We start from the raw sequence: 26,702 nt of genomic DNA on the forward strand, positions 1-26,702 counted from the left end.
GTTAAAACCTCATTTAATTTTATGTCTTATAGGGTTTATACTGAGTACAATATTGTATAACTGTAAAAATTCAACTGTAAACCTAAAAATTTACAGCAGTTTTAAAAGAGATGCATCTTAGCTCAGGAAATTGTTATTGAATATGTCAATGCTGTTGTAATGAAATGCTTCTTCTAAATATGTGGTTATTAAATAAATAATTTTTTAAAAGATAACAAGTTAAGGAAACGATTTTAAGACGTGATTTTGCTCATTTGGTAGAGTGCTTGTCTAGCATGCATGAAGCCCTACATTTGATCCCTAGAACATCACATAAACTGAGTGCGGTGGCACATCACTGCAGTGTCAATACTCAGGAGGTAGAAGCAGAGGGATCAGAAATTCAAAGTCATTCTCAGCTACACTGGGTGTTTGAGCCAGCTTACAATAGATACTCTGTCTCAAATATTATTCTATTTAAGGTAGCAACAAAAGAGTAAAGCATTTATGTTTCTAAATGCAAAGCTTACAGTCTAAAACCTAAAAATAACACTTAAAAAATAAGGACCCAACCAAATGGAAAGGTGTCCCATGTTCATAGACTGGAAGACTTAATATTGTTATTAGGGCACCATTACCCCAAAATGATATAGCGCTTCAACACACTCCCAGACAAAACTGCACCTGGATTCTTTGCAGAAGCTGATAAGCTATTCCTAAACCTCATAGTGAAATTCGAGTATAACCCATAATAGCCAAAACAATGTACAGAAAGAAGAAAAAACAGCTATTTCATTTGATTTTAAAACTAAACACAAAGCAACATTAGTAATCAATTTTGCATGCCATTTTCATAAAGACAACTACACAGATGAATAAAATTCTAGAAACAAATCTAAATACCATTGGTCAATTGATTTTGAAATTTATCAAGGCAATTCAATTTTTAAATATCTATGCTGGGACAACTTATATTCACATAGAAAATAATACAGTTGGACTCCTTTCTAACAATATACACACAAATGCACTGAAAATTGATCATAAACTGTACTGTAAAAATTAAAACTATAAAATTCTTAGCAAAAGACATAGGGGTACATTTTTAAGATTTTGGGGGAGGCCAATCTTTCATAAGAGACAAGAAAAAAAGAGTTAAACTGAGTTTTATCAAAATTTAGTACTTTTTTTAACTTTAGTGGGCATCTTCAATAAAGAAAAACAACCACTGAATCAGAGAAAAATATTTTGGAGAAGTGTACATGTTATCATGAATTTGCATCTAGAATATATAAAGAGTATTTAATTTAATATTAAAAAGGAAAAAAAACAATGAAAAATGGCAAAAAAAAAAAAAACCCATGAATAGACATTTCTCAAAAGAAAATAACTGAATGGACAATCAGGAGCTGAGATGTTTAACATCATTAGTCATCAGGAAATGAAAACCAACAGGGGAAACAGGGATAAGAGGAGGCAACAAGAGAGAGAATAATAATCAAAGTACCTTATATACAAGGACGAAATTGTGATAACAAAGCCTATTGTTTTAAACAATATACACTAATAATATTATGCTAAAGAACCCCACCTTAAGCCACTATTGCATCTATAATAAAAAAAACTCCAATGTACATGAACCTTGAAAACATCACATTAAATGAATAAAGTCAGGCAAGAATGCACACTTGTATGAATTATTCGGAGCTGGCAAATTCGTAGAGACAGAAAGCGAATTAGTGGTTTTCAGAGCTTATGCGAAAGGAACAGGGAGTGAGTAAGCAAGTGAGTGCTTAATGGTAGGGGTTTACTTTGAGGGTATGATTGTATTCTGGGACTAGATAGTGGTGATGGTTTCATGGCATTGAGTGTGTGAAATGTCATTGATGAAAATTACAAGTTGTTGTCTTTTAATACAATTAAATGCAGGCAATAAATATTGAGGTTTCGAAAAATGAGAAACTTCACGTTATTGTGGGAATACACTTGCTTCAGAAAATAAACCTGCAGTTATTTAAAAGATTAAACATGGACTCACTATATGACTCAGCAGTTCTATTCATACATACATATTCAAGCCCACTGAAAACGGGATCAAACAAAATCTCATACATAAATGTTCATAATTTCTTAAGTGTGTGTGTGTGTGTTGTATGTATGAGTACAGGTACATGAGTGCAATAATGTTGGCCTGTGGAGGTCAGAGGAAAACTTTTGGAAGTGAGTTCACGCCTTCCATCATGGGATCCCAGGACTGAACTCAGTCATCAGGGCTTTTATTTTTTACCCGCTGACCCATGCCATTAGTCCAAATGTTCATAAATGTTGGCACAACTTAAATGTACATTAACTGATGAATGGATAAACAAAATGTGGTACATGCACATAATGGAATGTTTGTATATATTACAATATAGATAAATGTTCAAAGCAACTTTTTGGATACTAAATAGAAATATATTGTGGAGTACAAATTTTACTAAAAGAAAATAATTTTGAAATGCATCAAATAAATATAAAGGTTGAAAACTATAAAACTAGCTGGGTGTGGTGGTGCACGCCTGTAGTCCCAGCACTTGGGAGTCAGAGGCAGGCGGATCTCTGTGAGTTCAAGGCCAGCCTGATCTACACAGTGAGTTCCAGGACAGCTGGGGCTACAGGGAGACCCTGCTTCAAAAAGACGAAAAACACTATAAAACTTTTAGAACAATGTAAAAGAAAGGAAATCAATATCTAGGGATAGACAAAGAATTCTTACAGACTTGGGGCTGGAAAGGTGGCTCTTGCAGAGGACCGAGGTTCAATTCCCAGCACCCACATGGTGGCTAACAACCATCTGTCACGCCAGCTCCAGGGAATCCAATGCCCTCTTCTGAACTCTTCAGGCATTGTGTACTACAGGTGCAGTTACACACTTGCAGGCAATACACTCATACACAAAAAAATAAAAAATAAACATTCTTTTTTTAAAAAAAGAATTCTTACAGACTTGACATCCAAAAACATGATTGACAAAAGGGAAAATGCTGTTGTAACTTATTAAAGTTATTCTGTCAAATATTGCCTGAAGATAAAAGACAGGCTATCACTTGAGAGAAAATACTTGTAAAAAGCACAACTTCAAAAAATAATACAGAGAATGTGTAAAAATACTAATAGCTTTTGTAAAGCCAATTCAATCCGAATAAAGGCAAATAGCACAAACAGATGCTTGATCAAATAGAACATACAGATGGCTAACAAGCATGTGAAAGAATGCTGAGCATATTTAGCTACTAATAGATAAACAAATTAAAACCACAATGAGATATTACTACATACTTATCGGAGTGGCTGAAATTTGGAAATGTGACAACACTAAATGCTGACAAGTAAGAGGAGAAATGGATAGTTCAGACACTGCTCTTGGGAATGTGAAATGGTATGCAGTCACTTTGGAAAATAGCTAAGTGTGTAATTAGCAAAGGACCCAGCAAGTGCATTTGTAAGCATTTATCCTAGAGAAATGAACACAAAAGCCTGTGCATGAATGTTCATAGCTGATGCATTCATGCTGGAAACAGTCCAGATGTTCTTCAATGGGGAAATGATTAAACTGGTACATACTTACCATGAAGTATGGCTCTGCAATGAAACAGATGAATCATGGCTCCATGTAACAGTTTAGATATAAAGAGAATTCTGGTCAGTAAGAGAAAGCACTAAATCAGCTCTCACTCCTTGTCCAGGAGAGCTATAGCATCCCAGAATTACAAGATGAAAGCCAACAGAGGCCCTACCTTCTAAGGTTCTCACTACAAAAGCTATCACTATTTATGTAAGGCTGCTGCCTCTCTCAAATGCCATGGGGCAGATGACAGTCTACTGATTGTTTCCAAAGTTTCTGTAGCTGTGGCAAGTGAGGTCAGATGGTGACTAAATCTGGAAAGGGGAAGTCAGAATCATTAAATGACACTCTACCGTTTAACTGTGACAACTGATCTTTACCCAGTTGTATTTCTCTTTTGCAACCCTGTGTAGCTTCTGACACTTCACCTGAAATTCCTACCATTACTTCAGTATTTCTCATTCCTTGAAGTTCTGGGAGAACACTTATTCTTCTCCAAGTCATGTTTGCTAAGCAAAACTTGGAAACTACCAAGAACCAAAAGAATATGGGTGTACATACCTTGGGCTTTGTGGCCCTCGGCGTTTTCTCTGTTGGCATTTGAGAGTCTGCCTCTGCTAACCAGAAAGGACTGTTTCCTGGAGTCAGAACCCAGCAAATTAAAGAACTGGATTTTTGGTACTTACTTGTTTGTAGTCAGCATGGAAACATGACTTCCAACATTCGTTAGGAAACATACGCCCAGCCACAGTTCACAACCTGAGATCCCACACAGTCAATGGACACCAGAATATAACCTTTCTACAATGACTAATGCTCATATCACCATGGAGGAAAAGCAAAGCAGGCTGGAGATGCAGCTCAGTTTGGTAGAGTGTCTGCATAGCACGCACGAAACCCTGAGTTCAGTCACCAGACATGGTGATGAGCACGTCTATAATTCCAGCACTTTGGAGGTAGAGGTAGGAGGATAGGAAGTTCAAGCTCATCTTCTGCGACATAAAGAGTTAAAGGGCAGTCCGGAATACATGAGACCCTATCCCAAAGGGGAAAAAAAAAATGAATATGACGTCCAATGGGGAGCATCATGATTTTACCCATCTAAATGCAACTGCAATGTTTAAAGAGCTTATCAATATGGCCTTTTCATGCACACAGATCATACGTGCAGCCTTTCACTTAACTCAGTTGAATTCTGGGAAATTATGAGCCACTTTTCTCTAATGGCCCTAGGCAAGTTGCCTATGACACAAGATGTCCTCATTGAGCTGAGCTCAGCTGAGCTACTCTGGTTCATTAACCAGTTTAACTAAAATACACACCTTTTTGCTTTCCCCATATCAAAAGCACACCCCTTCCCACACAAGAGGAACTGCTGGAACCCAAAAGTGTGATTTCACTCTTGTCCTAATAGATGTCATGCCATCCAGGTCTCTAGGCTCCTCAATAACAATTTTTCAAAATCATCTAGAATAAATAGATGTCTCACTCAAAGCCGCATGTTATGCAAATTTTGACACTTTAAAGGTTTTCTATCCTTAAGTGCATAAACTAAAATGTGTGGAAGAAATTGGATTAAGAAAGTAAGGGCTGTTTTTTCAAACCTCTTCTAATTGGCATTAAGTCACCAAACATTGTCAAAGGCATATCACTTACTTATTTTGTGTGTGCATATGTATATCTTTGTAAATTCATAAACATATAAACGGGAAAGGGATGAAGGCTTAATGCACATCCATATGGTCAGAAATACAGAAGCTGTCAGGAAGTTGTAAAAGTTTAGTATTAGTATGCTACACCAATACTAAAATCATCTCTCTGTGCTCTTGTCCTTTGCTTTTCATTTGCTAGTTTAAGGTTGGGTAGGTGGGTGGTTTGCTTTTTGTTGTTGTTGTTGTTGTTTTGCTTTGCTTTTTGCTTTACTTTCAAATCACAAAGAACCAACTAAGGGTGGTAGATGCTAAGCATGGGTCTTTCGCCAAAAGGAAAAATAATGCACTAATCATTTTGTTCAATGGTACAATTTTTTTTAAAAAAAAACCTTGTTTCAGCTTCAGATTCTTGAATTTATGTAATTCTCCTTCATCAATCTTGTAGTGTTTATACATAGTCATTTCTATATGTACATTAAAAATTTTACTGATATAATTCTTCCTAATTAGCTTAGGCCACGTCATTCACTTCGATACACTTCATTTCAACATTGCATTAATGAACTGCCAGGGCCTGCTACACTCTTAGAACACACTAAACTACTTTTAGCAAGATCAGTCACAAAATAAGTGTCTTTTTGTCTGTACAGCAATTGGCAAATAGGCTCAAACAGCTTATCAACTGTCAAAACATACTGTTAATCTTACACTTAGCCCTGAGATTTGTGCTTAAGTGGGTATCAGTCCAAACTTATACTGGCCTTTGGTTGCACTAGACATGACCATTCTTCCATGCCTTCAATCTAATTTATTTGCTATCCACACTAATAATGTCTGCCAGCCTATTAGGTCTTTGCTAATTTGCATGTTCATTTAATGACACTTTACTGAGGTTATCTATTCAAAAGAGAGGTAATGCTCACACTTATGGGAATTTGCTATGCTCACTCACTTGGTTATTTCAGCAACTAACATTTTTTTCCTGAGACAGGATCTCATTATATAGCCCTGGCTGGCCTAGAACTCACTACGTAGACCAGGCTGGCCTGGAACTCAGAAAGATCCTCTTGCCTCTGCTCCCTTGGTGCTGGGATTAAAGGCATGTGCCACCATGCCTAGCCCCAAACACATACTTAACATCTTCCTGATGAGGTCCTGGGATAAGAATAGGCACTTGAATTCAATTTTTCTGGTTTTGAGAGAAAGTATCTTTATTTCCCTGACTCCTCTGTTCCCATATTACATTATCTTCCCTGTTTGAACACAGTGACACTCCATCCCAAGCACTGGTTCCACACAGACCAAATGCAACAAAACACAGTGCCGTTTACAGAAACAAGTCATGAATGATCAAGACATTGCAACTGACATTACTAATGAAACAAAGGCAACATTACAGAAGAAACAAGATGCTTTAGCTTCTTACAAATGTTTAATAGCATGTACACCATATTTTCAGTCCACATGGGGCAGAAATTAAACTACAGCTAAGAGCTTCATTTTCTGTAACTGAGAGAACAATTACTCCTCTAACATACCTTCTTTCTTTTCCTGTTTGTGGTTTTGCTTGTTGGTGTTTCTGAGATAGAGACTTGTTATGTTGTCCAGGCTAAACTCTTGAGCTCAAACAATCCTTCACCTCAGGCTTCTGAGTACTAGAACTAAAGTTGGTATGTCACCATGTCTTTTATCAACTGCCCCATGTGTTATGGTTTGAATCACAAAATATCCTCTGAAGATCCATGACTTGAGAACTTTTTGCCAGCTGATGAGCTTTGGGGAAATGATTAGGCTCCAGAGAACTCTGATCTAATCACTGGATTAATCCCTTGCAACAGGAGGTGGTAGGAAAGCAGGAGGAGGGGCCTACTTGGAGGAAGTGGGTCACTGAAGGCATGCCCCATGTCCTTGGCCCCTTCCTGCCTCTGTGTGTCTCTCTGCTTCCCGGCTGCCATGAGGTGAAGGACCTTTGTTCCTCCTTGCACTTCCACAGTAATGTTCTGTTTTACCATTGATCTAGAAAAAATGGAGCCAACTGACAATAAGCAGAAACCTCTGAAACTGTGAGTGTCCGTTAAGTTCTTATTCTTGGTAATTTGTTACAGGGACAAAAAAATGACCAACACAACCCTAAAACCTCATTTTTCTGTGCAAATCATTTTGGAAGCATTTGAAACAAGTTAGGAAGGAATTTAAGAGAGGAAAAGTTAGCAGAAGAATTCGCTTCAAAGAGCAGCATGTATTAAACTTGTTTGTGTGTCTCTATGTGTGTGTTCACGTGTGGAGTGGTATGCATATGAGTATGCATGTAGAGGCCAGAGGCCACTGTCAAGTGTCTTCCTTAATCAATCTCCATCTTATTTGTTGATAAGGTTCCTCACTTAACCTAGAGCTCTCCAATTCATCTAGTAAGCCCCAGGCATCCTGCTGTCTCCATTTCTGCAGCACTAGAATTACAGGCAAGTGCTGCCAAGCCCTGCTTTTTTGCTTAGCTAAAATTTCAGGTCCTCATCCTTATACAAGTACTCCGCCAACTAAGCCCTTTCCCCAGACCCCTTTATTCAACTTTTTAAAAGATGCTTTCTCAAAAGCAGTTAACCACTAAGGTCCTAATATCTCAAATAGTCACATCAAGTCCTCATTACATTTAGCTTTTAGATACAGACACAAAAATGAGAAATGCTTTTATATGTTTCTATAAGGATTTAGTAGACACTAAAGGCTACCAGACAGACCAGTTGTCCCAAATGGTTTTAATGTAATGGTTCCAATACTGTCTGGTTGTTTAGATTCGGGCAGGTTACACATCTTGTGGAAGTTTTTGTTTTCTCATCTTTAAGTATATTTTTAAAACATCTACCTCAAAGGATGGTTCTGTGGATTAAATGAGAAAATGCAAGTCATATTACTTACTCATGGACTGTCTCAGTATATACATCAAAATAATAATAAATCACCAACAATTGAGCCAAGCTACCTGGTCACTGTACAGCCTTCTCTTTGCCTAAGACTTGTATCTCTTCACTTTTACATGTACATCATGAAACTTCTTAGAATTTGTAAAGGACTAGTAATACTTCCAAGTATACCAGTTTACTAATGATCCTTCACATGCACTCCAGCATAAGCGAGTACCCTGTTCCTGCCCGACTGGCAAAAACATCCAATTCTTAAGTACTACACATGGAGGCTGAAGACATGACTCAGCAGTTAAGAGCACATGCTGCTCTTGTAAAGGACCTGAGTTCAGTTCCCAGCACCTACATGGCAGCTCACAACCATCTATAATTCTAGTTCCAGGGGATTTGATGCCCTCTTCTGGCCTCCAAGGGCATTGCATGCATGGGCACATTTACATACATGCAGGTAAAAGACTCACGCACACTACCTAAATAGATAAATACTTTTTTTGAAAAATTACTGCACAGGGCCAAATACTATGGTCTATAAGATTATTTCTTTGCCCAAGATTTTTGAAGACTAACTTTAAGGTTTATTATACAGACAATTTTCAAAGCACAACAGTGTGCTTGAGAAAAATATGTATCCAATTTTATGTAAATATATGTGTATTCAGTATATGTGTGTATGTGTACATTTACACACACATATATCCATTATATTGAGTTTGTTTGTTGTTCAAATCTTTTGTCTTTATGCAATAGTTGTTCCTTTCATCTATTAGTTTTTAAAGAAATCAGATTTTGTAATTTCTCACCACACTGAACTTTTGCATGTCTCAGAACTACAGTGGTTAAGTGCATGAAAGTTTATAGCTGCTATCTGAAATTTTAAACTTTTAATTTGGTGATTCTGTTTATCCCCAATAATGGTTCTACTTTAAAATCTGTTTTATTTGACACCAGTGCACATGCACCTACATCAGTTTCCTTCCCATTAGTGTTTCCATACAGCATCTGATCCAGTCACTCAACCTGCAGCTGGAATTTGTACCTTTATCCACTATGATAATCTGTGTTTTTAACAGATGAGTTTGTTACCATCATAAAAAGGCCCTTTTACATTATCTCTGGATTGCCTGGCTATAACTTGATCACCCAAGTCAACATTTTTTGGACAGGGTCTTGCTGTGTAGTACATGGGCTAACCTCAGACTCATTACACAGCCCAGGCTCTCCTCAAAGTCAAAGCATTTCTCCTATCTCTGTCTCTTGAATGCTGGTATACACTTCCATACCTGGATGCTCAAGTGGATTTCTAAATCTCTTTGCTTTGTTCACTCCTTTAAGAAGTTAGCAAAAATCCAAGAATCTCAACAAGTGAATAGGGCTGAAACTCTACTGAATATTTGACCTCTTTATTAGTACAGTTATAATGTAAGTGTCCTGGCAGGAGAGAAGACGTTCTAGAGACACTTGCACCCTCCCTTTGAGACCAGAGTATTGGAACAACCGAAATGAAATTTCACCTAGGAATCTCATCCTGCAAAAAGGTAAGGACTTAAGCCCTGGGGTCAGACAGAGGAGGGGCTTATTTCCCATAAAGAGTTTGCATACAGCTCTGACATTCTAGCAGACACCTTTGCAGAACAGACTTAAGTAAAGACAATGGTGTGATGTGCAGTGACTTAAGTAGAGACAATGACGGTGATTTGCAGAACCTCACCTTGACCATGACTGCTTTACCATGCATACATCTTGCACTCTACTTAAATCTAAGGCCTCATGTTAGTACGTTGAATATGGACTTGGGGGTCACTGGACACCCTTCATTTGCTCTTCTTCACAACCGAATACATCTCCTCCCTCTCTTTTTCACTATTGTCTTTTTATTTGGCATATTGGGGGTGGGGGGCCAAGTTCAGTTTCTTGGAGTTGCCAGAACCCAGTATTTGACCCTAAATATCCAGTAACAATGGGAAAAAGTCAACGAATACAAGAAACAGTACACACAGGGCTAATCCATCTGCTGTAAATCAATACTCTGCACATTTCAATTGCTCTGTAGTCCCGCAGACAAGTACATGGAAGTTATTCACCCTGACTAAACTCGTCACAAGAAACAGTCCACAATTTTCTCAGGCTCACTAGGGCATCTCTGCTAGTAAAATTTAAAAAGCAATCAAACTGAATAAGAAATCTTCTTTGCAGACATTTACATTGTAGCAGAGTGCAATTCTTGACAATTTAGCATAAATGAAGTGCAAATTATTCTCTTATAATATAACTCAGAATTGAAGCTTAAATTGTGAGTGAAAAAAAAAGAACCCGCAGTTTAATCAGAAAAATATATTTATTGGTAATTCCCATGAGCTCCAATTTGATGTATTTATATCCCGGGATAACAAGTTCAAAACTATTGCTAAGTTATAAATAAGAAATCTCTACAGATTTGCATATATTGAATTTTATTTTGAATCTGCATGTATGCCTATATTTGAATATTTATAATATTCCAGAAAAAGCACAGTGGAATGTGCAAGACAGATTTATTTAGTGTAAGGCTCTGAAATATGTCAAACTCTTCAACACTGTTCTAGGAGGCAAAATGGCAGAAATAACAAATGGGATGCAATAAGACCAACTGAATAATCTGTACAGTCCAAGACCTAGTAGAGCGAGAAAAGCTCTTTTGCCAATAAATATTTTACTAAGGTTTAGACAAACATTTCCCTAAGCATGCGATGACATTGTTTTACATGACATGTACCATTAAGTGGATTATTCAATATCCTTTAATGGAAAGAGGGAAATTCCCATTCATGCCTTTCTTTCTAAACTCAGTCATTACATATCTCATTTTCTGTTATGGAATGTCAATATTAGCTTTTCAACTGTGAATGACATTGTTTACACTGTCAAAATAACTTATACATAGGGTGCAGTTTTGGTGGAGTTTCAAAAAATAAGATTCTGCACCTTGTTATATGTGTATGGAGCTGCCCCACAAATATCCAGAATAGTTGGGAAATGAAGTGTTTGAATGGAAGTTATTTATAGTTGTAAGGGTAATGCTCTCATGCAGTGAAACTGTTCTAAAAGTCTGTCCAGCAGTAGACTCTTTTTTTCCTGAGTGAAAGTAATACATACACTAACTGACAGGAATTCTCAATTAAGGATGTTCCTAACTACAGCCCTTAACTAACCTCAATGTTTTATTCTTCCAGTCAGGCAATCAGCTGCCTTGGAAAGAGGCCTATATAAGCCAAATATGCAAGCTATCATAAGTGGCCCTTGACTAGCGGAATAAGCCTTATATTCCAACTGTGGACAGCTATGAAGGTCTTGGTTCATTTAATGTTGTTGCTGCTGCTGCTGCTGTTGCTGCTGCTGCTGCTAGTGCTGCTGCTGCTGCCGCTTTTGCTGCTGTTTTGAGACAGGATCTCACTATGTAGCCCCAGATGACCTGAAACTCAGTATGTAGATCAGGCTGGCCTCAAAATCATAGAGATCCACCTGCCGATGCCTTCTGAGTATTGGGTTTAAAAGCATGCATCACCATGCTGGGTTCATTTAATTTTTAAACAAAGAAAAAACAAAAGCAATTAACCTAGGCATTTCTATGCTATGCTGGTGTAAGACTTCCATAGACTGTTAGAAATACATTAGTCAATATGAGAAAAATCAGCACCCAATAATTGACTTATCTGGGTTACCACCTCTGTCTTTCAGTTGCAGGGCTGACTGGGCTGACACTACTACTCTCCTCATTAAGGGCTATCTGGATATCAAGAGGCTAATGAAACAATCGAACGTACTCTTCAGGAATAGTAGACATGAGTGTAATTTACCATAGCCACAGTAAAACTTCGGTTTTTTTAAAATAGATCATGTTTACTTTTATTATCAAACTAGCACACACTTGCAAAGGAAACTCAAAACCTTAAGAATATCAGAATAAGAAAAATAAATCACTCCCGTGTCTAGTAAGATCCTGGTATTTCTTCCTGTCTCTATTCTTTATGCTTAGATTTGTTGGAGACAGATATTTCTATTTCTCTCTCATCCCTCCTCTGCTCTTTTTTTTCTTTAACAAGTTTATTCTTACTGAGCCCATAATTTTCTGAGGTTTTTCTTAGTATTAAATCATCAGCAATTTCCATATTTTATAAAAGAACATTAAATTCTTTGCAGTAGTCCCAAGAGATTCTTGAACCATTGTCTCATGTGTAGATGTTCACACTCCCACTGCTTTAACTCCTTGACTTACACCTCAAGTTCCCCTGATACTATGTTCTCATACCCCTCATACCTTCTCAAAACCCCATGGCACAGCTCAATTTTTAAAATTTTATTTTTAATATTTTGTTTATTATTTTTATTTTGTGTGTTCAGTGTATTGCCTGCATGTGTTTAAGTGCACCCCTGTTGTGCAATGCCCATGGAGGACAGAAGAGAGCAAGGGTTTCCCTGGAACTGGAGTTACTATGGATAGTTGTTAGCTGCCATGCAGGTGCTGGGAATCCAACCCAGGTCCTCTGCAAGAGCAGAAAGTACTCTTAAATGCTAAGTTATCTCTCCAGCCCCAACCTCTCACAATTTTAAGTAATTGACCTGTATGTCTTTCCCACTCGACAAAAACGGGAACAGTCTGCTTGGTTCTTCAGAGTACCCACAGCATATAGATGTATAGTAAGTATTCAGTATTTGCTGGATAAATAAATGAGTGATCAAATGAAAAACATGTATAGAATTTGGGTTTTCAACAAAATCCCAGGAAATAAATTATGGGTTAAAATAATTTTGCAGTGCAATGGATTGAATCTAGGACCTTGCATGTACTAGGCAAGCACTTTGCTAATATATATTCCCCAGCTAAGAATTAATTTTTTTCTGTCTTTTTTGAGACAGGGTCTCCATGTAGCCCCAGCCAGCTGTCCTGGAACTCACTATGTAGACCAGGCTGGCCTCAAACTCACAGAGATCCGACTCCCTCTGCCTCCCAAGTGCTGGGATTAAAGGCATGTGCCACCACACCCAGCTTAAGAATTAAATATTTTTAATGTTCTAGGTTTACATTATCTAACTTATTTCCAAAATTATTATTCAGATTTTCATTCCCATCAACAATTTGTAAGTATTATGATATACAACCTTGTCAGTACTGGTTACTTTTTTTTTCCATTTGGTGATGATAGAGATTAGTTTTTATATTTTTATAACAGGGTTAATTAGAGACAAAAAAGTTGTCCTAAGTTTAAATGCTTCAATTTGCATTTCTTTAGTACCAGTGAGACTGAATAGTTTTTCCATGTCTGCAAACTAGTGGTGGGCCTCATGTCCTAAACTGTCTGGACATGCCCTTTGTTTGTCTAATCAATTCATGGGATTTCTTTGTATGAAAAGATTTCAGCCTTTTGTCTATTGTAGTTGTTGTGCATATTTTCACCAGTTTGACATATGCCTTTTCATTTGGCTTTTTTTCTTTGACAGATGAACATTTCTCATTTTTATATAATCATAACTGTCTATCTTTTCCTTTATGCGAACTGCCTTTCCTTGGCTAAGAGTCCCATATGTGAATTGCAGCTATCATTTAAATAATAATGCCAATTGTGAATTCAGAGTAATTGAGTTGACAGATTCCCACATACACCACTAAGCTTTAACCAGCCCTAGTACCTGTCTCCTTACAAACCCTGCCTATTAGGAGTCTAGGCAAAGGGCAGCAGTCACTGTGCCTTAGCATTCTCCCAGCAAAAGCTAGATCCCTACTCAACCTCTCTGTTTTAGTCAATGGTATCGCCCCCATTGCAGACTAGAAACCACAGAGGTATGTTTAAATGAACTCCAGCCTTTATTTGTGTCCATGCTTTTTATACTCTTCCAACTCAAGCTTTCTTATACTTAGTACCACTCATTGCTCTTCCAGACCCTTCACAGTGGAGCCTCACCCCATCTACCTCCCAGCCATCAGCTTCCCAAGTACGAGCCCCCTCTGTACTGGCCACAGTTGGCAAGGTGAGGCTGTTTGGCCTCACATTGCCATATGGATGCCCTTTCATAATCTCTTCTTTCTCTTAAACGCAACCCACCAAGTCCCAGGGGCCTTCTCAAAAGGATCTCTTCTTTTCCGAACCTGCCCCTCAAACGTTACAAAGGAAATGACCTTAGAAAACATCTTGTTTAAATCTCCCATTTTATAGAGAAGGCACCATAAGCCAAGAAGAGGAAAGAATTTCCCCCAAATCACTGAGTTCTTCCCTCAGCCACCTCCCTCTCTGTGCTACACAGTTCCACACTTCACATGCTAACCTGTGGGGAGTTGAGGCTGAAGAGGGGGACCTGGATTTTCTTGGCTTTGTCTTGATTCTAATCTCCTCCAACTGCTGGCCCCATAGTGGGGCCACAGTAGTTACTTCTCCAGGTTCGTAAATTAGACCTAAACTACCACATAACAGATGGAAGATTCCCTGTTTTAATATATTCTGATAAGCGTTTGGCATTTTAAGACATTATTGATTTTCAGATAGTTTTCAAACAAAATCCATTTATTTATTAAATATCTAAAGTATCAAATTGTTCTATTTTACTGGCAGCTCTGAGAGCAAGGATGGCAAGTCTTCCCTGGAATATAACGGACAGTTTCATAAAATCTTATTTAATGAACAACAGAAGGAAGAGAAGAGAATGCTTTTAATGTCATTTTATACTACCTCAATTGACAACTGATGCCCATAAAAGACAAGCTGTAGTATTTTAATTGCCACATCACAGCAGTAACCTTAAATCATGAAGAGAAACTCACTTGAAGTAATCTTTTATACTACCTGGGAACCTAGGAATTTTGTTGAAACCACAACAGCCGATGGAAAGATACTAATACTGCTGCATTCTACAGAAGTTATTATTCATTCTCATTCATATTCATTCCCCCATGCCTACCCCTTGTGTGTGTGTGTGTGTGTGCACGTGTGTGTGTGTGCACGTGTGTGTGTGTGTGTGTGTGTGTGTGTGTGTTATGGTTTGAAAATGAATTTTCCCATACAGGCTTAATTTTTGAATACCTAGTTCCCAGCTGGTGGCACTATTTTGGGAAGTGGTGGAAACTTCAAGAGGTAAGGCCTAGCTAGAGAAAATGGGTCACTGGGGACAGACCCTTAGGGTATCTTACCCCTTCCTGCCTCTCTGCTTCCTGTCTGAATGAAGTTACAAGGTGAGAAACATCCTCTGTCACCTGTTCCTATTGCGTAGATATTCTACCCAAACATGTGGGGCCAAGTGGCCATGAGCTAAACCCACTGATATGTTCAGCAAAGAAATAATTCTTCCACTTAAGTTGCTTCTGTCAGGTATTTGGTATCGGTGCTGACAAACTAACACAAATACAAAGACTCTCACCAAAGATGACTAAATAAAGACATCTTTAGCTAAGTGAAGCTGAGAGAGCAACGGCTCACAGCCTGATGTAGTGCACAGGCAGCACCATTGGCCTTTAACAATCCACTCAACCCCTTGCGTCGCTCTGTACCACAAGTCTGTCAACTTGACTCATTGCAAAACCAATAAAAGGAGGGAGTGCACGTACGGGCATGCAAGGTACGATCAGACACATGCACTGCATTCTAGTTCTTTCAGAACTGGAGCCACCTTTTGAAAAGAAATAGAAAGGTTTTATCATATTTTTTTGAAAAATGAATGAATGAAACAACAAAGAGAAAGCTTTTCTACATCTAAACAAAAATGTTTTACTCCTTTCTTATCAATGATCCCCTACTGGTTTTGAGATGACAATGTTACTCTTCAATGTGGCTGCTAAAATTTTAGAGATGCTAAAATCTAGGATGCAGGATATAAGGAAGTTTCTGAATTGTATAGCCATAAGCCTTAACCCCATGTCTATTCCATGAGCTCCAGCCAGCATCCTACCAAGTGAAGAAAGGGTTTGTGCACATTCTTCTCAGTTTTGAATTTCTCCCACAGACCAACTGACACACTGGAGTTGGCTATAAACGTAGGGAGTTTTGGCCTTGGAAAAGCTTGTAGAATTTGGGAATTTGAACAGCTGGTGTGCAACAATGTTTTGATTAAAAATGGTCCTAGAAATTCTAAAATGAGCAGAATTCTCTCCTGACCTCAGGCAACATACTGGCAAACAGACAGTTGAAATGCAGCTTCTATTTTTTTTAAATAAATTTTAGTTTAATAAACAACTTAAGCCTTTTATCAGGCTCTCCAGCACCCACTCTCTCTACCCTCCTCTTCCTTCCTCCTTCCCTCCCCTCATAAAATGTGATCAATCATTTCTATTCAGCAGATGTATTCAGTTATATGTCCCCCATGCACTTTACAATCCCAAGAGACATGGAACCATCTCAGACGTAGCACTGAGAGAAGGATTCAAAGACATGGTTTGCAGTGCCAAAGGCTCTCATGCTAACCCTAATGTGGATGAAAGGCTATTAGCTCTGGACGTGCCTCCTTTTGGCACTCAACAACCGTACTCCCAGTCTAGTTCCATCCTGCTTTACAGAGATCTCCAATACAGCAAGGAAAGGCCTCATAGCAATCTAATCCAAGGAGTACTCTAGGTGAGCATAAAGCTTCTAGGATACAGAAATCCATTCATCTCAGGGTGGAGTTAGCTACCCTGGCCCAAGCACTCACCCAAAGCTACATGTGTAAAATGGCTGATAACAGTTATAACATGGATGAAAACAGTACCAGCTAGCATTTACTGAGGGGTCATTCAGTGGTAATCACTAAATGGGAAATACCTCATTGTGTTTCGGTAAAACTATTTATCAAGGTACAGACAACAGATCAGAGGGTGTGGAGTCAGACAGAACTGGAGTCAGATTTCTGGCTGTATCACTAAGACCTTAAAGACCTTGGTGATGTCCTTCAGCCACTTTGGGCTTCATCGCTTCTGATAAAATTGGATATTTTTTTCATGTCCGCCTTTCTCCAAAAGACACTGAAGCTTTACAGAGAAATAATGAGTCAATATGAAAGCTCATCACAAAATAGAATGTTTTCTTAGGCCCTGAGACCAGCATCTCACATCATGAATCGCTGCCCATACAGCTGCCTTGACTACTACATTTGTCTCTCCCATGTGCACTCACATATATTCCCCATCTACGTGCCTGCGTACCTCAGCTTCCACACATTATCAGAACTCATAGAACTTATCTTGCAAGCAAAGACCTGTCTGTCAATATCTTGGAAAACTCTGGATCTTAGGCCATCACTACTCCATAATATGAATAATTATGGTGATGGGCAGGAAGGAATGAAATGAAAAAATACCTTTGAAGTAGTATTGTATATATTTCTCTGGGAAATTTTACTTCAGTTTCATAAATACCATAATCAAGTAACAGACTTTTTCAAAAGTGGTTCTTCTTTGATTAGACTAGATGGCACTGTGGTATCACCCTTTGAATGCCCAAGAAAATCATATGCCATTACAATTTTGCTTAAACTGAGAACAATCCAAGAGGCCTCGACATGTCCAGGTTATCCCATAAATGGCATATGAATGAATCTGCCAAAGGACAGTGGCTACTAAATAGATCATTCAAACTACATTAACACAGTGGAGTTACAGACATTACATTTTGACTTAAATGGTCATAAGGTCAAGGCATGTGTGCCCTATACTATACATCTCCGGATAAAGTTATGGCTTCCATGGCAGATTTTCCACTGCCGCTGTGGAATTCTACTAAATCTACTAATCCTAAAGATTGCTTTGATTATCAGCACTCTCAGTACACCTACAAACTCTATGAGCATGAAAGGTTATTTACAGTACTGCCAACTTTGAGGGGGGGAAACCTTCTTAAACACCAGAATGCTGTTGTGACAGTGACTTACACAATCCTTGCCATGAATCAAGGCACCACGTTCCTGGGGATAGGTTCTCTTGGGATTGAAACACAAATCTGTCAGTGTAGAAAGGAAATGAAAGTTCTTTCAGCCAGAATTCTGGCCTTCAAGAAAGGCCACTGTAAACTGAAGGACTCCCTTTGCTGACACTAGACAGACAAGATCATACACACATTTAGTTTTAACAGCCACCTGCAAAGCACCACTTTGGCCAGGACAATGAGTGAGGACACTCACAGAATGGAGGAGGATAGAGGGATTAAAGGAAGGCAGCCACTACAGCAGCAGCCTTAAGGGCCTCTGAAGTCACCAAAATGGAGACGAGGGAGACTCACAGAACCATGTCCTTGCCTATCCAGAGACCCCCAATTCGGCCCTAGCCCCAATTTGTTTTCAGGAGTCCTATGAAATAACAGTCCTGGCTGGATCAATTTCCCTCCAAAACAGGCCCCCTGGTCCTCTTTAAAGCACTTCATGGTCTCCAGATACTGATCATTTAAGCTAGAGGGAAGAAAATGTTCTGCTTCTGGCTACAGATCCTTCATAAATCAGCTTTTTCTGCATCAGTCCCAGTGGCCCAAAAAACTGGGCTGGCTCCTGGGGCCTATGTGGGGTCCGAAGCAGCGTTTCAGCTCGTCCTGGGACTTAAGTGGTGCCTCCCTCACACTTCCAAAGCTCCGTGGATGCTACGTGTGGGGTCAGTAGAGAAGCGCAGGCAATGAGAACTAGCAGCTCTCTGTCAGTGTCGGCAAGCCGTAGGAGAGGGACATCCACTGTCCAGGGAAGAGGGGAGCCTGAGAAAGGGGGGAGGGGTAAAAGCCAGGCAAGAAAAAAATCAGAAAGGTGAGAGAGAACAAAGGTGAGCGGGAGGAGGTGGTGATGGAAGAAAGCAGAAAAAAGGAAAGGGAAAGAGGGAGTAACAAGGAACAAACAAGATCTGGAGAGAATTCTAGCTAGAGAAAGCAAGAAATGAAGAGGGGAAAGAGGAGAATGCAGGAGCGGGAAAAGGGAAAAGAGCACCGAACTGAGGCTTTGGAACTGGGATGGGGAGAAGGGGAGAGGATAAGGAGGATGGACCCAGAGATGCTGCCTGCCAAGCAAAGGTCTTTAGAACTCTCTGGTGCTCATCAGACTGTGGTGCCCAGTCCTGACTGCAGTGGGGGCTGGGGGCGCTCGTTCCGGGCCGCCAGGCCACTTTCTCCACACTCACTCCCAACCACCAAGAAGGCCAGCCTTTGGACTAGCAGGTGAAGTGTCCCAAAGGCTTTCTGGCACAGCCACAGCGCAGCAAAGGTGAGTGTCAAGGTATCTAGAGCCTGCCCAGCGGGGACGCAACCGCTGGGGCGCCAAGGTGCGCGCAGGGTCCCCAGCAACTGCAGACTCAGCCTTTCCCTCCCGCCGCCCACCCAGGCCAGTGCCCACGCCCCAGGAACCCACTCAGCCGCCACCAAGGACTCACCTGGAAGGTCTCAGCCTGGCATCGCGCTTGCCGTCCACCACCGCGGGCACGCAGCTGGTGAGCTCGGTCCAATCGGCATGCAGCCCGCAGCTCCAGCCGGTGGAGAACCTGGAAAAGAGCCAGGTCTCCCGCTTACCCGGCCGATGGCAAGTGCATTTCTTCTGCCCCACGCGGCACTCACAGGGCTGCTCCAGCTGGATGTTGCGCACCAGGTGACGGCCGAAAGTGGTACCCCCGGTCTTCTGGATGTGCAGGAACACGATCAGGTCATCGCCCTTGATGTCGAAGTCTACCTTGCGCAGGAGGTCGCCGCGGCTGAAATTGTAGCGGGGTACGAACCTGGCGGAGCTCTCATCCTCCGAGCCGTAAGGATCTGGCACGGGGGAGCTGAACGCCTGCAGGCGGAGGAGCTGGCATTCTGTGCCGGGGCACACGTATTGGAGGACGATCACCGCAAATAGGAAGAGCATCACCAAAGCCAGCAGCAGCTTGTTGGATTTCTCATCCATGTTCCCGACGCTGGGGGAAACCCAAGCTCGTTACGTCAATCCCGCAGCTCGTCCCGCGCTAGCCTTGCGCCCGCACCGCCCCTTCCCCGCGGCGCCACCTTTGCTCCCCTTTTCCCCTCCCGTCCGCACTGAGTACTTCTCATCGGCTGCGGCGGCGCCCTTCTCCGCTTTCTTCCTTCCCGGCAGGCTCAGCGCAGTGGCTTCTACCGCACTACCCCCCTCACCCGGACTCCATCCCGCTGGCCCCCGGCCCCCTCCCCCAGCCCAAGATCCCTGGAGCCCGTCCGCGGGGTCTCTGTCCCCCACAGGATCCCTCCAGTCCAGGTCGCTACACTCAACTCACGCCACCCCTGTCCGGCGCCGGGTGCTTCCCGCTCCGTTCGCCCCGGCTCCCATCCCCATCCCGCCTGGCCCACGGGACTCTTCCCCGGCTCTCCTGACCCCAGTCCCCGCCGCGCGTGACGGTGCGGGCCTGACCCGAGCTCCCTTGGCGCGGGTCCCGCTGCCCACAGGGTGGCCGCGTCGAGTGAGCTCAGAGCCGGGGGGTTTAGGGGTTCCGGTGGGGTTGGTTAGGAGCCCGCCGGCAGCCGTACTTTGCAAGCGGAGACGCGGCGCTGCCCTTTCCCGCGGAGCCACGGGGGAGAGAACCGCAACGCAGTCAGTCGTGCGTGCCCTGCCGCTCCCGAGTTCCCCGGCCCCTCCACCAGCGGCTCGCTGGAACTTTGAGCCTTTCCCTCGGCTAACCCCTGACTGCCTTCCCTCCCCGCACAGCCCCGGCTCGTCCCCGGCCAGAGAGCCCGAGCCCAGCTTTCGCCCCCAAACGTACCTGGCCAAGGGGCTGAAAATCTTGGAGAAGACCGCACTGAGCACGTGCTTGAGCCAGTGGCCCAGGGCTGCCAGGCCCCGAGTGAGCAGGGCCCGGCAGAGGGAGCCCAGGTCCCAGCGTCGCCTGAGGTCGTGCATCCGCCTGCGGCGGCCTCTGGGCAGCAGCGCGAAGAGCGGGGCGCGCAAGGCTCCCGCCAAGGAGGAAGACGCCTTTGGGGGCTCGTCCAGGAGCGGCGAGGAGTTGAATCCGTGAGACACACCCCTAGGAGGACCCGCGCAGACTGAGGCGGCGACCGACCCTGGCCGGCTGGCTGCCAATTCGGCCTCTACTCTGGAATGCCGGCGGGGACAGGTGGTGCGGGCGGGAGCTCCTTGCTCCAGTTGCAACCGCGGCCCCAGCTCCCGGGCTGCTAACGCAGGCAGTGCCATTCCCCCCTTCAGGCAACTCAGGGTACTAAGGATCAGGAGCGAGCTTGAATTTATATAATAATGCCTCGTGCCCCAGAGCCCCAGCCACTTCACAAGCAAAAGACCTGGGTTTTCTTCTGTGTTGAAAAAGGGGGATCACTCCAGCAAGCGCATCACTCCACTTTGGCTGGTAATTTCAACTTCCCCTAAAATAGCAAAGGCGCAAATTGGACCTTTTCCCTCTCTCTTTGCCAATTTCCATTCTGCAACGGAAGAGGGGGTATTTTCTGAAAAGGTAAGTCAGCATGAAAAGAAAGCATGACTAAAAAAACCTTACATGGGGGAATTTGAGCATTTTCAAAGCACACTCGCTCCTACTCCACCCTTACTGAATCCCCCACGCCAAGCCCAGCGCCTACAGAAAGACTTCACACACTAGGATTTATTGAATGAATGGATACATATCTACACACTTCATGACAGTAAGACCATCTCTCTCACGGTGATGTGGCATATGAGGAAACTGAAGCCCAGAGAGGTCTAGGTATAAGCCCACAGTCACACAGCACAGCCCCAGGATTTGATTTCAGAAAACCAGGCACTATCCAATTACTTCCTCATAATAAATAATACAGTTCTTAATAGGCATATATGATGATGATGATGATGATGATGATGATGATGATGATGATGATTACAAATCCTGTTGTCCAAAAAGCTCTTTTCTGCTGTGGGACAAGGGATGCAGGGATTTAAGAACGGATATTCCTTCAGGACAAGAGTTCTGGGAACTTGGGACTCTGACTTTCCCTGTCTAATTAATCAGGACAATTTGCTGTGCATCAGGACCCTGGAGTTTCCATTAATGAGCATGCACTCCCAGCCAGTGGAAGAGGCAAGGGGTGGCAGCCTTTAGCACTGGGGCCACTGGAAGAGGACACTGTGAGCCAAGAGTGCTAGGGTGAGGATGTATGTGTCTGTCTAGAAACAGGCACTCTCGTTATCCCTCCTGCTGTGCTCCATTCTATCCCTTTCTTGTTCTCTATGTGGTGGAGCAGCAGACAGAGCACTGGTCAGGAGTCGTCAGAAATTTTTCACTTACTTACAGAAGCTCTTGCATAACTTGTCCTTCCTGAGGCTCAGTTTCCTTTTCTGTAAAATAAGACTAATGATTCCTCCTCTGCTTTGACCCATGAGCTTAGCATGAGGATCAAATGTAGAAACCTTTGGGCAACACCACATATGAGGTATTGTTAAACTGCATCTCTAGCCTGAGTAAATCAAATGAGTCCCAGGTCAACTGAAGAAGTGGACCTTGTCAGGTCATTTTACAGCTATGCCTCTACCTTTCCACTCAGAATTCCCAGCTCTGGCTAGACTTACAACGTGCCCCAAAACCTACTGGAGGAATTAAGAGATTCTCTAGCTGCTTCCCTCACAGATAAAGAATTCGTGAGAATCTGGCTTTCATGATATTCCTGCATCTCTGGCCCTGAACTCTAGGGAACCAGCTGATTAAGGACCAAGGACCAATGTTGTGCAAAACAGCCTGATGCAACAAAGTTCAAGGCAGACTTCAGTCCCTCAGAAAGCTCCCCTGGGACCCCTAGGCCTGTGAGACAGAACCCGATCCCCCTGGGAACAGGTAAATATGTAAGCCAAAGAAAGCCAAAACTGTAGAAGTTCTGGGATAACATTTTTTGCTACCCACATAGTGATTTTTTTTTTTTTGGTTCGGACAGTAGGTGGCTATCCTCATGATGTCTTATAAGGGTCTCCCTGCCATTATACCACCATTATAATATTCAAACCCTCAGCCACTAATTTTGGAATTTCTATTTAACAGGGAGGGATTAGTGGGATTGGAATATGGGAAAGGGAAGCACCTTGGACAAAGGGCAGGGGGAGGTGGTGAGCAGTCCCAGGAAAAAAAATCGGATTTACTCAAAGTGTGAAAAAGAATGTCATGCACAGGTGTAGAGACACATGTACTAATAGGCACACACTCACGGTATGACTTTATGAGGAAGGGCAAGTCTGGTTGATAGCTAAAGAGTAAAAGCAGAAGGCAAATTTCAGGCTGTGAGATACAGTGCTTCCCTAACACTAATGTCAATATATGTGAATATATACAATAGCTCAGTGGAGGATATTTGCATTTACAAGCCCTTCTCTAACCACCTCCCCCTCATGCTTGTGAGACAAAGAAATGAATCCTGTGGGATGGCCAGATGACTCACCAGGTAAAGATGCTTGCTGCCAAATCTCACTATCTTAGCTCTGATCCCTGAGACTCACATGATGGAAGGAGAAAACTGACTTCCACAAGTTGTCCTCTGACCTCCATAGCACACATGCACGCACTTATGCACACACATAGAATGAATCAATAAATGTAATAAATTTTAAAAAGAAATTAATCATGTGGGAATTTGGATATCAGGGCTTCTGACTATGAAACAAAACTCTCTCAAGGAGGATTAAGGAGTTGAAAACATCTCAGAACATTCCTTTGGGGTCGAAGAGGTGTTTTCTTATCTGTGTCCCAGAATCCACGCTCTTTGGAAGACACACCTAAAAGAAGATTGGGTGAATGTTCTAGGGTTGCCCTGCCTCCTGCTCCCGAAAGCTATTTTGTCTGGGAAAATGAGTAACAAAGGCCCCAGAGCTCTTGCAGGGGTATCCAGCCTTTTGTTATTTTAGTGCAAGATTTCTTCTATGAAATTCCTGCTTGAGAACCACACAATCACGTTTTTAAAAATTATAAAAAGGGGCTGGAGAGATGGTTCAGTAGCTAAGAGTATTTGCTACTCTTCCAGAGAACTGAAGTTCTGTTCCCAGCACCCATGCTGCTGGTTTACAACCACCTATAACTCCAGCTCCTGGGATTACAACATCCTCTTCTGGCCTCCAGATTCACAGGCATGCATGTATACAAGCAGGCACTCAGACACACTCAGATATGCACACATACACATAAATAAATCCTTTTTTATGTTTTATTTATTATTGTTAGTTTATGTGTATGAGTGTATCACCCGCGTGCATGACATGCACCCATGACATGCAATGCCCTCAGCGATCAGAAGAGGGCATCAGATCCTCTGGAACTGGAATTACGGATGGTTGTTAGCCACCATGTAGGTGCTGGGAAAGGAACCAGTGTCCTCTGCAAGAGCAGTCGGTGCTCTTAACCACTGAGCAATCTCTCCAGACCACAATCATTTTGAAAATGGCAAAATTTCACTTTTATTTTCGACAGGGTCTCACTATGTAGGCCTGGATGACTTAGAACTCTCTATGTAGACCAGGCTGGCTTCAAACTGATAGAGACTGCCTTGCCTCCACATCCTGAGTGCTGAGACTTACAGGCATGCACCATCACAACAGCTGATAATGTTTTAAGTAAGCTTATATTTGTCTCAGCATGCTGCTGAAAGGCTGATAGTTCGGACACACCTGATTGTGGCTTCAGGTGAAGAGATTAGGATGGGAGGCGAAGAGCAAGAGAACCAAATGAATTGTGATATCTTTGGTTTTCCATCTCTTTAGAACAACATGAGTTGCCATGGGTGTGAATAGAATTCAGTACTTGGAAGGTAAGGAGGACACTGCAGTCTGAACAGGACCTCTGGTTGTCTCCACAGTATGATATTATTTTCATTATTTCCCCAGGACTGTCCTTCAGTGGTTTGCTACAAAAGGTTGATGATTCCCACAGCACAAAGGTCACCCTGGCTTGCTTAGTAAGCAGGGCACTTACAGCCTTGCATCTGGGTGCTACAGTCCAAGAGGACCACGGGAAGCACAGGCAAGTCCATGAGGCCCGAGAGTCCAGAGACTGTGCTCCTTCATGCCTTTGTTATGAGCATGAATCTGTGTCCAGAGGGCACCCTCAGAGAGTTCCAGGTTCTTTTTTCCTGGAACAAAGCAGTGGACCAGGGACACGTGGATAGTGACAGAAATAGAGACAGCGCATTAAAAAAAGAGAATGGAAGTGGGGTAGGGAGCTGGGACAGATCCCAGGCTCAAAAATCCCAGGCTTCCCCACCATGACCTTTCATAGGTCATTTAAACAGCTCCCACCTTCTCCCACATTTGTATACTGTATGATTTTCACAGGCTGCAGCCCCGGTGGTGAGAGGTTTCCAGACTTTCGGCCATCTGACTTCCTTCATATGTTAATCTTGATGCTTCCTCCTGTAAGCCCTGCTCTCCCACAGTAACACCTTGACTCTGATGCTAAGGACACCCCATAGGTTGGAGGTAGCCACTTCCTTCCTACCTTCTTTGCTCCCCTGTTTGTAAGATGGCAAAGTTAATGTGATTCAAAGAGTACTTTCCTGATCTGGTATTCTAAGTCACAAGGTTACTTGTCTTCTTCAAGAACCAAAGTGCCAGACACTGGGGGAAAACTGTAGTCCTGATCCTCAATAAATGCTGTGATATACTGTGATATCGGCAACACTGAATCCCAGCAGTCAATCACCAACTATAATGTTTCTGGGCCTTTACTACACCAGTAACAGCAGGGTCCTCTGTTCAAATTAAAACAGAAATAGTGGAAGCAATATTAGACAGAGTGTGGCACACTTGATAGAAAGCATAGAACAACAATATGCTTTCCCCTCATCCTGAGTATTTGCTTCAGCCCTGTTTTTCCAGCTGTCTCTAATTTTTTGAAAATGTTCATATTCTCAATAATAGGCAATTTTTGTCACAAAGATTGAATGCATGCAAATGGTTGAGGCGATTCATTTCTGTGTTTATGTGTCTCTCCAAAGTGAATGAACAGCAGTGTTTAATGAAACGCTATTCTGGAACTCAAGCTTTAATATTATAAACAGGTTGGGTGTGTTGTATACATGCCTCTCAACAGTCCTGTTTTCCCTCACAAAACACTGAGCTTTGTTTCCTAGTCTGACAAAACCTGGGGCTCAAGAAATTAAAAGAGGAGGATAATGCTGGGGTGCTGTGCATGCTAAAGGAGTATGTGTTGTGAAAGTAAAATAAGTACTGAAATGGGGTTCGTAGTAGCCCCATCACTGTCAACAGGCAGACCAGTGGTTGTTTCCTAACTGATGAAACACGTCATGAACAGGGCAATTTCCCCTTCTTGCTGCGAATGGATGGAAGGCAGTTCATGCAGGGCTTTTAGAGCGACAGGAGCTAAGACACAGTAACCACAGGCTGAACTCCTGGGCAGTCGGCTCACTTCTTTGGGCTTCAGTTTCTGCTCGTAAAATAGCCTGACGGCATAAATCCACAAAACTGGTTTATGGATCCAATAAAAAGGAATCCAATCCAAAAATGAGAATTTTTAAAGAGGATGGAGTAAAGGTTTGGGGAGCATGTTGTGCTGGAGTTTAATTGGGGGCCCTGTGAGCAAGCACTCTCTGAACCTCAGTTTTCTCATCCATGAAAATGGGCCTCACTGGGTTCTCATTGTGTATTAATCTACTGAGAACA

The 26,702-nt window shown here is 42.2% G+C and overlaps 1 protein-coding gene across 5 annotated transcripts in view; it reads right to left on the reverse strand.

Annotated features, from left to right (window-relative positions):
* Positions 1-21,508, reverse strand: part of Hs6st2 (heparan sulfate 6-O-sulfotransferase 2) — a 297,096-nt gene extending 275,588 nt beyond the window's left edge. Inside the window, exons 1-2 of one of the 5 annotated variants that reach the window (XM_008826747.2) lie at positions 20,827-21,508; positions 19,492-20,010 (exon numbers count right to left, since the gene is read on the reverse strand). In XM_008826747.2, the coding sequence (XP_008824969.1) occupies positions 19,492-20,010; positions 20,827-21,254 (947 nt within the window). In that variant the 5' untranslated portion in view covers positions 21,255-21,508. Of the gene's footprint in view, positions 1-19,491; positions 20,011-20,593; positions 20,707-20,826 lie in introns of those variants that run through there. The other 4 variants (XM_008826746.2, XM_029560448.1, XM_029560449.1 and 1 more) reach the window with 4 other exon arrangements.
* Positions 21,509-26,702: the final 5,194 nt, after the last annotated feature.

The sequence above is a fragment of the Nannospalax galili genome, unplaced genomic scaffold, assembly GCF_000622305.1.
Source record: "Nannospalax galili isolate Female #2095 unplaced genomic scaffold, S.galili_v1.0 scaffold371, whole genome shotgun sequence".
Classification (NCBI taxonomy): Eukaryota; Metazoa; Chordata; class Mammalia; order Rodentia; family Spalacidae; genus Nannospalax; species Nannospalax galili.